Source organism: Trachurus japonicus, chromosome 15 (assembly GCF_045865225.1).
Source record: "Trachurus japonicus isolate A0001 chromosome 15, Traja_1.0".
NCBI lineage: Eukaryota > Metazoa > Chordata > Actinopteri > Carangiformes > Carangidae > Trachurus > Trachurus japonicus.
In genome coordinates this window covers 20,906,156-20,917,401 of record NC_140921.1, presented here as the reverse complement: position 1 = coordinate 20,917,401, position 11,246 = coordinate 20,906,156, and the positions used below count along the sequence as shown (strand labels likewise).

At 40.5% G+C, this 11,246-nt stretch overlaps 1 protein-coding gene across 1 annotated transcript in view; it reads left to right on the top strand.

Annotated features, from left to right (window-relative positions):
- Window positions 1–636: 636 nt before the first annotated feature.
- Window positions 637–11,246, top strand: part of kcnk12 (potassium channel, subfamily K, member 12) — a 31,573-nt gene continuing 20,963 nt past the window's right edge. The window contains exon 1 of the mRNA XM_085800380.1: window positions 637–1,575. Coding sequence (XP_085656506.1) covers window positions 1,236–1,575 — 340 coding nt within the window. The 5' untranslated portion in view covers window positions 637–1,235. The remainder of the gene's footprint in view (window positions 1,576–11,246) is intronic.

Here is an 11,246-nt window from a genome sequence, read left to right as displayed (position 1 = left end):
TTCAGAAATCAATGGAAAAGATGATAGTCGTTTAAAATGGGATGCATTAGATTATTCAAATTGCTCATTAGTATGAAATAGCATGCATAACCATCAGGATTTATGTAAATGTAATGATAATCCAATAAATAATTTACCAATAGGAGCCATCCTGCTACATGAGTACTACTTTTACTTTGAATATAAAGTATAATTTGATGACAATTGGTCTCTATGGGTTACTGTTATTAAGGATTTAATCTGAATAGAGATTTATTAATTTTAGGATGGGATTATTTTATTCATTGTTTTCTTGAATCCGCTTTCAGAAACTTTTCAAGCAGCTCAGCTCATGGCTGCTGGATATCTTTGATCCTGCATTTGTGCCCACGGTGCAGAAAGTGAGTATCGGTGGTTTCCAGTGTGTGGAGTATCCTCAGTGCGCATGACACAAGGTAACACGGCTGCACTCAAGTGAAAATGTAAATCAGCTGCTTTCTGGGCACTATCTCAAGTGAGGACCGCACAGCCTCAATGTCTTATTTTCTGCTCTGCTGTCGTGATTTACAGCGCAGACTCCCCTCTCTCTCTCTCTCTCTCTCTCTCCACACATGCACAGAGAGGCCACACCGTCCACATGAAGGCTGCGGCTCCGCAACAAGCCAGTCTGAGGAGCAGTGACTTTATCTGAGCACGGGAACGGGCTTTTCCTGCGGCATATAAATCTGTAGAACTTGCATCTGTGGTCTTTTGTGGAGAAGCACATTTTGGTGCACTGAGGATAACCACCAGCCGACCAACACTGCTTGCTTTTATTTTTTTATTTTTTTTTTTTTGCACAAAGACGCGCGTCTGCTTGGATTTAAGCTGCAGTCCACTTCACTCTAACTGCAGTGGCACACACAACTGTATGAGAAAATGAATCCATCATGAAACTATGCGCCGGGCTGCAGCTTTTCCCATGAACTCTTGTCGAGGACCTGCAGACTTGTATCCACAAGTGGAGCGTTTTCTTGTTTTTTTTCACCCCCCCCCCACCTCTTCCTTATGTCTTTCAGCCACAGATAATAATAATATCACTTCACAACTACAATGAGACAACGTGGGGAGCTCCCTGGAACAAATGTTGCCTGTAGAAGTGCAGAGAGAGCGAGCAGGACAGTGACTTCCATCCAGAGGACACCTGCAGACGAGTGAATGCCGTCTCTGATGTGGAGCTTGTCGCTGTCCGACGCGCGAGTGGTGCTGAAATTTGGATGATGCCTTGCCAGCGACTGCAAGGCTGCCGCTCCCTGCACTTCAACGAGGACAACGGCCGCTTCGTGCTGCTCGCCGTCCTCATCGTCCTGTACCTGCTGTGCGGCGCTGCGGTCTTCTCGGCCATCGAGAGGCCGTCGGAGCTGCGGGCTCACGGCCGCTGGAACGGGACGCTCCTCAACTTCAGCGAGACCTTCAACATCAGCCTGCAGGACCTCAACTCCTTCCTGCGGGAGTACGAGGCTGCCATCGCCGCCGGGATCCGGGCTGATGCTCTGAGGCCACGATGGGATTTTACAGGGGCTTTTTATTTTGTTGGAACTGTGGTGTCGACTATAGGTGGGTGATCTCTGCAGCTTTCACATGATTTCTCTGACCTTTGCGTCCATTTGGTGTATATAAGGCATGGTGTCCTATAAATACTTGTTGAAAAACACGCATTATTCCACGTATAGCCAAACCCACAATCAGCCTGATAAATATAAAACCAATAGAAAAATGAACTCAGCTCACACCATTAACACAAATCTTTTCAGGGGAGTTCAAATAACGATTAAATGTGGGACCCCATGAACTGATGAAGCCACATTTAAGACAAAGACATTGGAGAATGATATTGCTGTGGCTTGTTTGGTAAATAATCATATCATGACCGACAGACAGTCTGGGTGTCTAAAGCACTGGAGCTGCCATCCCCCTAGGCTGCTATATTTTCTCTGGCTTACATACAGAATAACAGATTAACATTTATGGGTTTTCTTTTTTTGTTTTTGTTTTTACCCTAGTCATGTGTTACATTTTGGCTATGGGGGACTTTGGCAATGGGGGCGACATCTGACTGGCCTGCCATTTGGAATGGCACACTCATCCCTGGCTATAGGACAGCACCCATGGGTGCAGTCTTTTTCTCTTTCTTTCTTTTTTTTTGTTGCTACATTTCCATTCAAACCAGCAGGAATGTCAATGAGAACCCCCGTCTGCTCCCCCTCGTTTAACATTTGCTGTGCAATAGGTCAGAAAAGAGCAAGTGTCCCTCGCAGGGTATCCCGGGGGCCATTGGTGTGGTGCACTGCATGCCTGATGGCTCCGAAAACTCACTCCACGCCCCCCTCCCTTGCCCCCTGACAGCTGGAGAGGTCCCACAGTATACAGTGAGGGAGTGAGTGTGAATGGATGAACGAGCAAATGAACAGACTCCAGGTAATAATTTGAGCTGACATAAACTGCCTATCTCTGACCTTGCCCTCATCACAAAGACACACATATATACACTGTGATACCCCCGGCACCTCCTATTAATTGAAAACTGTAGGGAGGGGAGTGATAAGGAAAACTGATGGCTGTGTGTAGGCTGCTCAGAGAGAATTGAATCCACACGAGCAGAGAAGCTGTCAGAACTTTATTTACTTCAGACCTGCAGCAGGTCAGCTTTACTGGCTGCTCCACTGTCTGCACTCACATATAGGTTCACTAACGCAGAGCTCCTCAGGGACTCTGTGCAGCTCACACAGACACACAGGGGGAAACCACAGCAGCTGTGTTTGTGTACATGTCTGTGGTAGGTTGAAATCCTTTGTGATTCGCTTGTCATGCCATGCAGCAGCAGCGGCGCAGTCTTCTCCCAGTAAGTAGATCATATAAACTGACTCAGCTGCTTCAGGGAGAAAAAAAAAGGGGTGATGTTGAGATTTTCTCTTTTGTCTTTTTCATTTGCACACATGTATTTCTGTCTGGATTTCCATCTCGCTTTGATCTCCACTCCCCCCCGCCCCTCGGGCGTCTGTGCTACTTTTCCTGCATGCATGTGAGCCGGTGATATAAAAGGGATTTGGGGGCCTCCCCACACAACTCTTTATCAGAGCGGCATCCCCCTGCGTGTTCAGTACACTCCTCCCAAGCACTTCCCACCTCTGACTCTGGCAAAAGCTTCAAATCAGCAGTGACACTTTGGTCCCCTTGATGTGCCTCCACAATATCGCTTTGAAGAATGAAAGTGAAGCTGTGGCCACTTGAGGCACTTGTTTACCCAGTGCCTGAGCCGGGGTCACTGGCCACTGCTGCTGCACTAGGTGTGTTGTTTTGTGATTATAGGAAATATCCTGTTATGGCAAACATGATACAAAAGGGCAAAGCTACTTTTTATCAAAAAAGATAAAGTCAGGTTGTTCCCCCACACATGTTGTGCTAGAAAATGGCAACACATAGAACAAACTCACCACTTTGTTGTGTCAGTTTCAATCAGAACACACAATCTTCCCCTGATGTTGTCGGCTCACGTCTTTGGTCCAGACTGAAAGTTAAAAAATAAAATGTTTGGAGTGTGTGGGAATGTGAAAACACAAATGGAAACTTGTAGTGGGTTTCACAGTATTGTGCGAAACCCAGGAGCTATAAATCCTTTGGATTTTGTGCTCCACAAGCTGTTTTTTCATACAAATGAATCTGCGCCTTCTTTGAGTCCAGTTTTCAGTTCCTATTATAGTTTTTGTGAGCGCGCTAGCATTGTGATGCTATAGCACGCACTTCAAAACACTTCTGTGCCTACAAGTACAGCCTCTTAGAACCACTACACTTTTTGTTCTTTTTTCCATTTGTTTCATCTTGTTGACACACTGGTTTGAGGAGTTTGTTTTTGTCAGCATCCAACTTGGTTGTGTTGTCCTGCCCTACATATTCACACACAGCTTTACTGTGTGTCTGCTCATTAAAGAGGGAATGGAGTCCACTCTGCAAACAGAATTTCTATTAATAACAAAATGTATTCATAAACCTCATGGCTGATTGATAGCTGATGACTGCCAATTAGGACAGCACTCTGTAGCCATTTGTGGGCTTAAGCATCTTGTAAGGTGCTTCATTGACAATTTGAAGAAACATTTTTCAGTTTTTAAGCACTAACAGGGCCAATACTTGTCGGAAAATCAAGTGTACTTCGATGGGGTTTTAACTTGTTCAGATTGAGTGGGACTAACAACACAGGACAGAAAGTCGTTTGGCAGTTTTCCATATAATAATCTGCCGCGGGTTTGGATTGTTTTCCAGGCTATTTATTGCCAGGGATATAGACTCTGTCCTGTCTCTTCTTGCCCCTGGCAGCCACTGCAGCTTCTAGCTCCATCACACTCATATCCGCCCACTCAGAGAAGTCACAAAGGCAAACCAGGCAAATAGGACAGTTTAACAAACAGCAGAAAACAGACCCACATGCAGTTCTTCTCTTTAATGAGGCCCGATTTAACCTCAGTGCAGTCCACAACTTGCAAGATGAGGAGAAATGCCAGAGGTGAGTAGACTTTAGAGAAATCCTGCTAAACCCCTGGCTGCTCTGTGCTGCAGTGACACAACGGTACATTATTCCCTAAATATACTCCAGGACAGGCACCACCCTGGTGAAAAAAAAGTGTACTTTATTGTATTTCAAGTATATTTGTATTTTGAATAGTATATTGAAAATGTAATTATACAAATTGTACTTTATATAAATATATAAAAATTACACTAACATCACACTTTCACGCTAACACTTTTAACACACTTGAAAATAATTATACTATATTACACTTTATAGAAATATATTAAAATAAAATATACTTAAAGTGAAATTTATGTGTAATTTCTAAAGTGTACTTATTTGAAATTTGTTTTCACACATACTTTTGATATATTTTAAAATGTATGCTAAAATTGTCATTGTAAAATACAATGATAACATATTTTGAAAGTATACATTTTAATATCAACACTGTAATATTAAGTTTGAGTGTATTTTAAGTTACATTTGAGTTTATAAAGTGAAGTTATTTATGCTTGTAGCCTACTTCAGGACATTTTGGAAAGTGGTATTAGCCTATGCACCTAAACCCGTTTATTAAATTTTGTGCTGTGTGTTTGGCAAAAAAAAAAAAGATAGGCTACAACCTTACACGCATGAAATCACATGAAACAATACACTTAATTAACACTTAACAATCATCCACAAGAGCGTTTAGAGTTGTTGGATTGTGTGTTTGATAGTCTCCGTAGCGGTAGCTGAGCAGCTCATGTCTCTGCCCCGCCGATCTAAAAACAGCTTGTAGGTTACCGTCAATTACAGTAAAAGTAACGAACCCTATCCCTAAGACTAGGGATTAACGGGCAAATCTGCCAAAATGTTGAAATATCCCTTTAAGCACATTGTTTTAAAGGTGTACAGAAATGGCCGTTTGTCCCGTTTGTCGCGCCGAGTTGTCACGAGCTGCAACACGAGTTTACCCGAGTAAGGAAAATGAATTTGATTGGTCGTTATCGAGCGGGCGGGATATTCAAAGCTTGGGGCGAGCCCGAGCTCCGTGTGTGTGTGCGTGTCTCAGACGTTTGAATGACGGATTACGGATCCAATATCAGTGGCTAGTGAATCGTGTACAGGCTGACGTATAATCCGTGCGCCTGCATTATCCAATACGAAAAAAAAAACTACACTAAAATACACACTTTCATCACGGATTTACTCAAAAATAGAATTTTGCACAAAGTTTGGCCTATATCGTCTGATAGATGAGTTATTACACTAATTTTATGACCCAGAGTGGGCTCAAATTCAATTTTCTTTTCTGTACACCTTTAATGTTATAATAGGGTGAAGTCAGGTAAAATGGGCCACTTTTTGGTAAACGATTAATAAGACCATCAAAAACGCTATGCATGAACTCCATTGATATTTTTAAAAATCGACATAGGTCTCTTAAATGTTTCTGTGTGAAAAAAAAAATTAAAAAGTATAATTATTTTGGAATTATGAGAGTTAAAGTATCGGGATATTCCCTCTCGAGGTACGATGAAGGTTCAGGTAAAATGGGCCAGCCGTTCAGTTAAATTGGGCCAAGAGAGAACAATACAGTAATTTTAGCAGAAATCATTTAAATTTTAATAATTAATTGACACTACTACTAAACTACAACACTAAACTTAACATTAGCAGTAAAAACATAAGAGGTTGAAGACATTTTTTAATCTTAAAATGCATTTTAAAATTGCATGATCATGTTGTTGCTATGCTCTTTGTTAACTGACTATGTTATAGGCTCTTTTACTGTGTGTGTATGTGTGTGTGTGACATTATAGATGCCATTTTTCCCCCCACAGTGCGAATGGCACCATGAGTGGCACTGACCAACCTTGGATATATATCTAACTTTGAACATGTTTTGCACCCTCAATTTCTGTGTAACTTCAGTGTAAGACTGTGTTTTGTATGTGGCCCATTTTAGCTGAAATGCATGGCTCAATTTACCATGATGCATTAAGGTAAATTGAGCCACCCACAAAAAATGCATTTAAATTAAAAATAAGTAAGCTTAGCAAGAATTTTGCATTCTATCCAATGGGGGGAATCACAATGTGTATTATAAATGACATTTTTTATTGTAGATCTGTTTTTTTACGGAGTTATCAACCTTATCAGTTTCAAGTGAAATTTGTTTGCCAGGCCACTTTTCGCACACTTCTCCTCAGCAGGCTGGATATAAAGCATTGTCCCATCCACAACAACAACCAGAGACCACTCAAATCAATTGTTTTTTTTCAAGTACAGTTGTAGCAACAATTTGAAATCATTTACAGCCATTGCCTGTTAAAACTTAAAAAGCTAGGAGGCTCAAACCTTAACTGGCTCATTTTACCTGATGGCCCAATTTACCTGATGTCACCCTACAGTCTATGGTTATAATGTCTGTTGTAACCAAGGTTAAAAGTCTGTATTAAAAATTAGTTGATTGCATATTAAAACAGCTGAATTCATATTTAAAAAGTTAATTAATAAATACTAAGTTATGTTAATATTTAAAAACAGACACTTACCTATAAAAAGAAATTGAACAGTGATAAAATATTTTTTATACGTTTATTTTGAAAGAGATTGGCTGGAGATGAGCTGTCAGCCAATCGGGAAGAAGCTCCCGCCCCTTGACCTGCTCAGAACAAGGTTCACTTCCTCCGGAGCCGTTGTCAGGAGAGCGAGCAGCCCCGCATCGAGCACGACACTTAGCTTGTGAAGAGGAGACACTAGTAAAAGTTGATAAAAGTGATTAAAAACTACGGGATAAACTCCGGTGACGCCCTGGACCTGTGAGAGTGAAGCTAGAGGGACCCGACATCTCCACCAAGAAGAAAACGCATCGGTGAGAAATCGTTTTTTCCATGCTAAATGCTAACCGCCAGTGCTAATCAGTGCTAATACCAGAGACCTTACCCACTCGTGTGAATCACTAGCGTTAAAGCTAGCACTAGCTTCATTTTGAAGGTGCAATATGAGACGTTTTGAGAATTTGTTGCACACTGAACTGTAAAATCTGATGATTTAGCACAGTATCTGCGTTTTTAGCACGCCGAGTCACTATTTTATGCTAAGACATGGCAGAAGGTGCACACTGTACGTCTTCTTACTGGTATTAATGTTATATTTGCATGCGTATTACTATGTGAAGACGTTATTTTTTTTATATTATTGATGTGGAGAAGTTATTTTAATAACTTAATCTCTGATATTTTGAGAATGTTGCTATGATATTATTGGGTGTGGTGTCATATTACAATGTTTATTCAGTTAGAAATATTCTCTGTGAATTGAGTGGATTTAACATGATTTATATATTGTATTTCATGATTGAGAGTTGAGAGAATTAAGAGAATGTTCTGACATTACTCATCATAGGTCAGGTTTTCCTGTTGGATCCTTTGAACCTTGGACCTACCCGGATGTTGGAGCCTGGATCGAGACGTTTGATGGCGAACCACAGCCTGGAGGACAACTAGAGATATGGTGCCCGCAAAGAATCAAGAACCTGGATCCTTTCATCACTTCATTACACACACACACACATACACATATCCAACACATTCAACCATGCGGTAGGATAGATCCTCTTCACTTCCTCAGTGGACTGAACATTTCATACTGGGAGTGACTGAAAAAAGAGGTGACTTGAACTTTCAAACATAGCTGCAATTTTTTTTTTTTTTTTATGTTCCTACTTACCTGGGTAAGAATTGTGTTACACTGTGTATGTACATGTGTTTTGCTTATCCTTCTTTAAAGGACAATTCCAGGCAAATTCAACTTGAGGGTGTATCATTTTAAGTCTAAAAGAAGGAATGTGAAGATTTTCAGTTTAACGTCTCCTGTTTTGCGGTAGCTGCGTCTGTCCCCGCATCGCTACGGCAGCAATGAATGGGAGTGGATTGAAGTTCCGCTGCTTAGGCTGTTTACAGCCCTCAAAGCCGCAATTTTTTTCCACAGACAGCGTCAGATGGTTACTCAAACATGCACTGAGAAGTTTCTTTACTTCAAGCAAGCCGACATGCTTGTAAAACTAGATCTAAATTCAAAGTCTCACGCGAGACCCTGTTGCCGTGCTCGGTGCATTCAGGGGTAGTCAGAAAGCTACCGTTTGTGTCATAAACACAGGAATATCGACTCTTGACTTGCTTCAAGTAAAAAAAAACGTATCGGCGCATGTTTGAGTCACCACCTGACGCTGTCTGTTGAAAAAAATGTACACTTGAAGCAAGTAAAGAGTCGATATTCCTGTGTTTATGACACAAAAGGTAGCTCCTACTGCACCTGAATGCACCGAGCACGGCAGCAGGGTCTCGCACAAGACTTTGAATTAGATCTAGTTTTACAAGAATGTCAGCTTGCTTGAAGTAAATAAACTTCTCGGTACATGTTTGAGTCGCCATCTGACGCTGTCTGTGGAAAAAAATGCGGCTTTGAGGGATGTAAACAGGCTAACCAGCGGAACTTGCATCCACTCCCATTCATTGCTGCCGTAGCGATGCGGGGACAGACCAAGCTACCGCAAAACAGGAGCGATTAAGCTGAAAATCTTCACATTCCTTCTTTTAGACCCAAAATGATAGGAACATACACCCCCAAGTTGAATTCACCTGGAATTGTCCTTAAAGGTTTATTTGTAATGTTTAGGTCTGCTGCCTGAAATAAACCTATTTCTATTTTCTATTTCCTAAATGTGTTATTAAAGTTTTCCTTTGAAAATGTTTAAAAGCCATATGTAAATGTTTATACATTTAGAGATAGTACAAGTTTCTGTATTATTTGCAATGTATTATTATAATTTGGATGTGGTTTAAATACATTAAAGTATGTTTTTTTACCTGGAAGTAGTCCCACAAGTCTTTCAGCCTTTAGTATACTTGTAACACATTTGCATGAAGGTAGAAAGTAGTATACCAAAAGTATAATTAAGTATATATTTTAATACACTAACATCTAATTTTTAATGTACTTATAATACAAACAAAGTACACTTTAATTTAACTAATTAGGCATGTATTAGTACATAAAAGTCATGTACTTGAAGTGCACTAAATATACTTTAAGTTGTTCCACTTTAGCACACAAAAGTACACTAAATACACTTTAAGTTGAGCTTTTCTACAATTTAATTACAATTTAAATATACTTAACACAAAATTAGTTGTTCCAATTTAGCACTCTTCAAGTTAACTAATCATAAACACACTTGAAATATAATTATGTTTAGTGTGGCTTGAAGTACACAAAAGTATGCTAAATTTTAGTACACTTAGTACATTATTTTTTCACCAGGGCACAGATGAGATGACTGAGTGAAATACTATCTTTAAAACAAAGTGGCCTTGTTTGTCTAATGACATGGGCCTATGTGATAATGTAAAGTTTAGACTGGCATTGTGAGATATTTCAGTTTGAAGTGTTGCATCGGGGTACATCAAAGACACCTCAGCATTTAGCTTTAAGCTATACTAACTTACATTTACATTTTAAAATGAATCAAATGAATATGGGAAAGGGGTTGCTCAGAGGCATGGACATGCATAGAATTTAGATCTGCTCTCCCCCCTCCTTCAGCTCATTGTTTTGTTTGTACAGACCACAACTTTAGTTTACTCCAACCATAATCATCACCATTGTTTCCTCACACAGCTGTTTTTTTTTTTTTTAGGAAAAATATTTTTGGAAGACACTGTATACACAATATATACTGCATAATTAAGCCAAGTGTTGTAGGTAAAGTAAATTAATTGCATAATCAGGAGGGTACATAAGGAAATAATGGTTCAAACAAGGTAAGAGGATCACTGAAGGAAGGGAAAAGGATAGCAAACAAGGATTCTGCTTTGTTGGGAGTAAACATAGGCTACTCAATGTCCAACCTAAAGCTGAAATAAAGCAGAATAGATTTTAAAGGGACAACGAGGAGTTTCTCCATCGGCAGAACGAAAAATTCCGCAACAATAAAAAAGTCTCATATTAATGTGGATGAATCTCCGCTACCCACACTTGTTAATGGGCCCATTTTCGATAAATATATCGTTTTGTCTCTATCGTTGTTTTGTTATTATTAGTGGTGGCGGAAACGCTGGTTGAGCCGACCAGCTTTCTTTACTTTCGGTTTCGCGGTGAGTCATGAGAATAACGCCGCCGAATCGCCGTTTATGGCCGGAACTACGACGGTATCTGATCGTCTTCGAACCTCTGACTTTAATTCTTGATGAATGAAAACATGAGTCTGTCTTGCGCCGGTCAAAGAATTTCACGGTGCGCGCGGAGGCTCAAAATGTAGCGTGAAAACGTTTCGCTTTTCCAAAACTCCTCGTTGTCCCTTTAAAACCAGATTTAAAAACAGATTCTCTGTAAGGGCAGAATAAAATTACACCAGTCCCCAACACTCAGGGTGCACTTGGTGTTGGCCTGCCAGGTAGAATCTGGAGTTTCTTAACTCAGATTGGACCAGATTCAGAGGAAGCATCAGCTGAATGGGTGAAAATCTTCTCAAGTAAGTTAATATACTTCTCCCAGGTGGTGAAGTCAGAACAACACCAAAAAGACATGAGAAATGATCAGCGAACCTAACTATGTCACTTTTCATCAGAAGAGTGAGACAATTTTGAGGGTAGTATGTCGAGCATGTCAGAATCAGGCAGTCATGCACCTTGATGTGAGGAATGATGTTTTGTCAAGCTGTCATCAC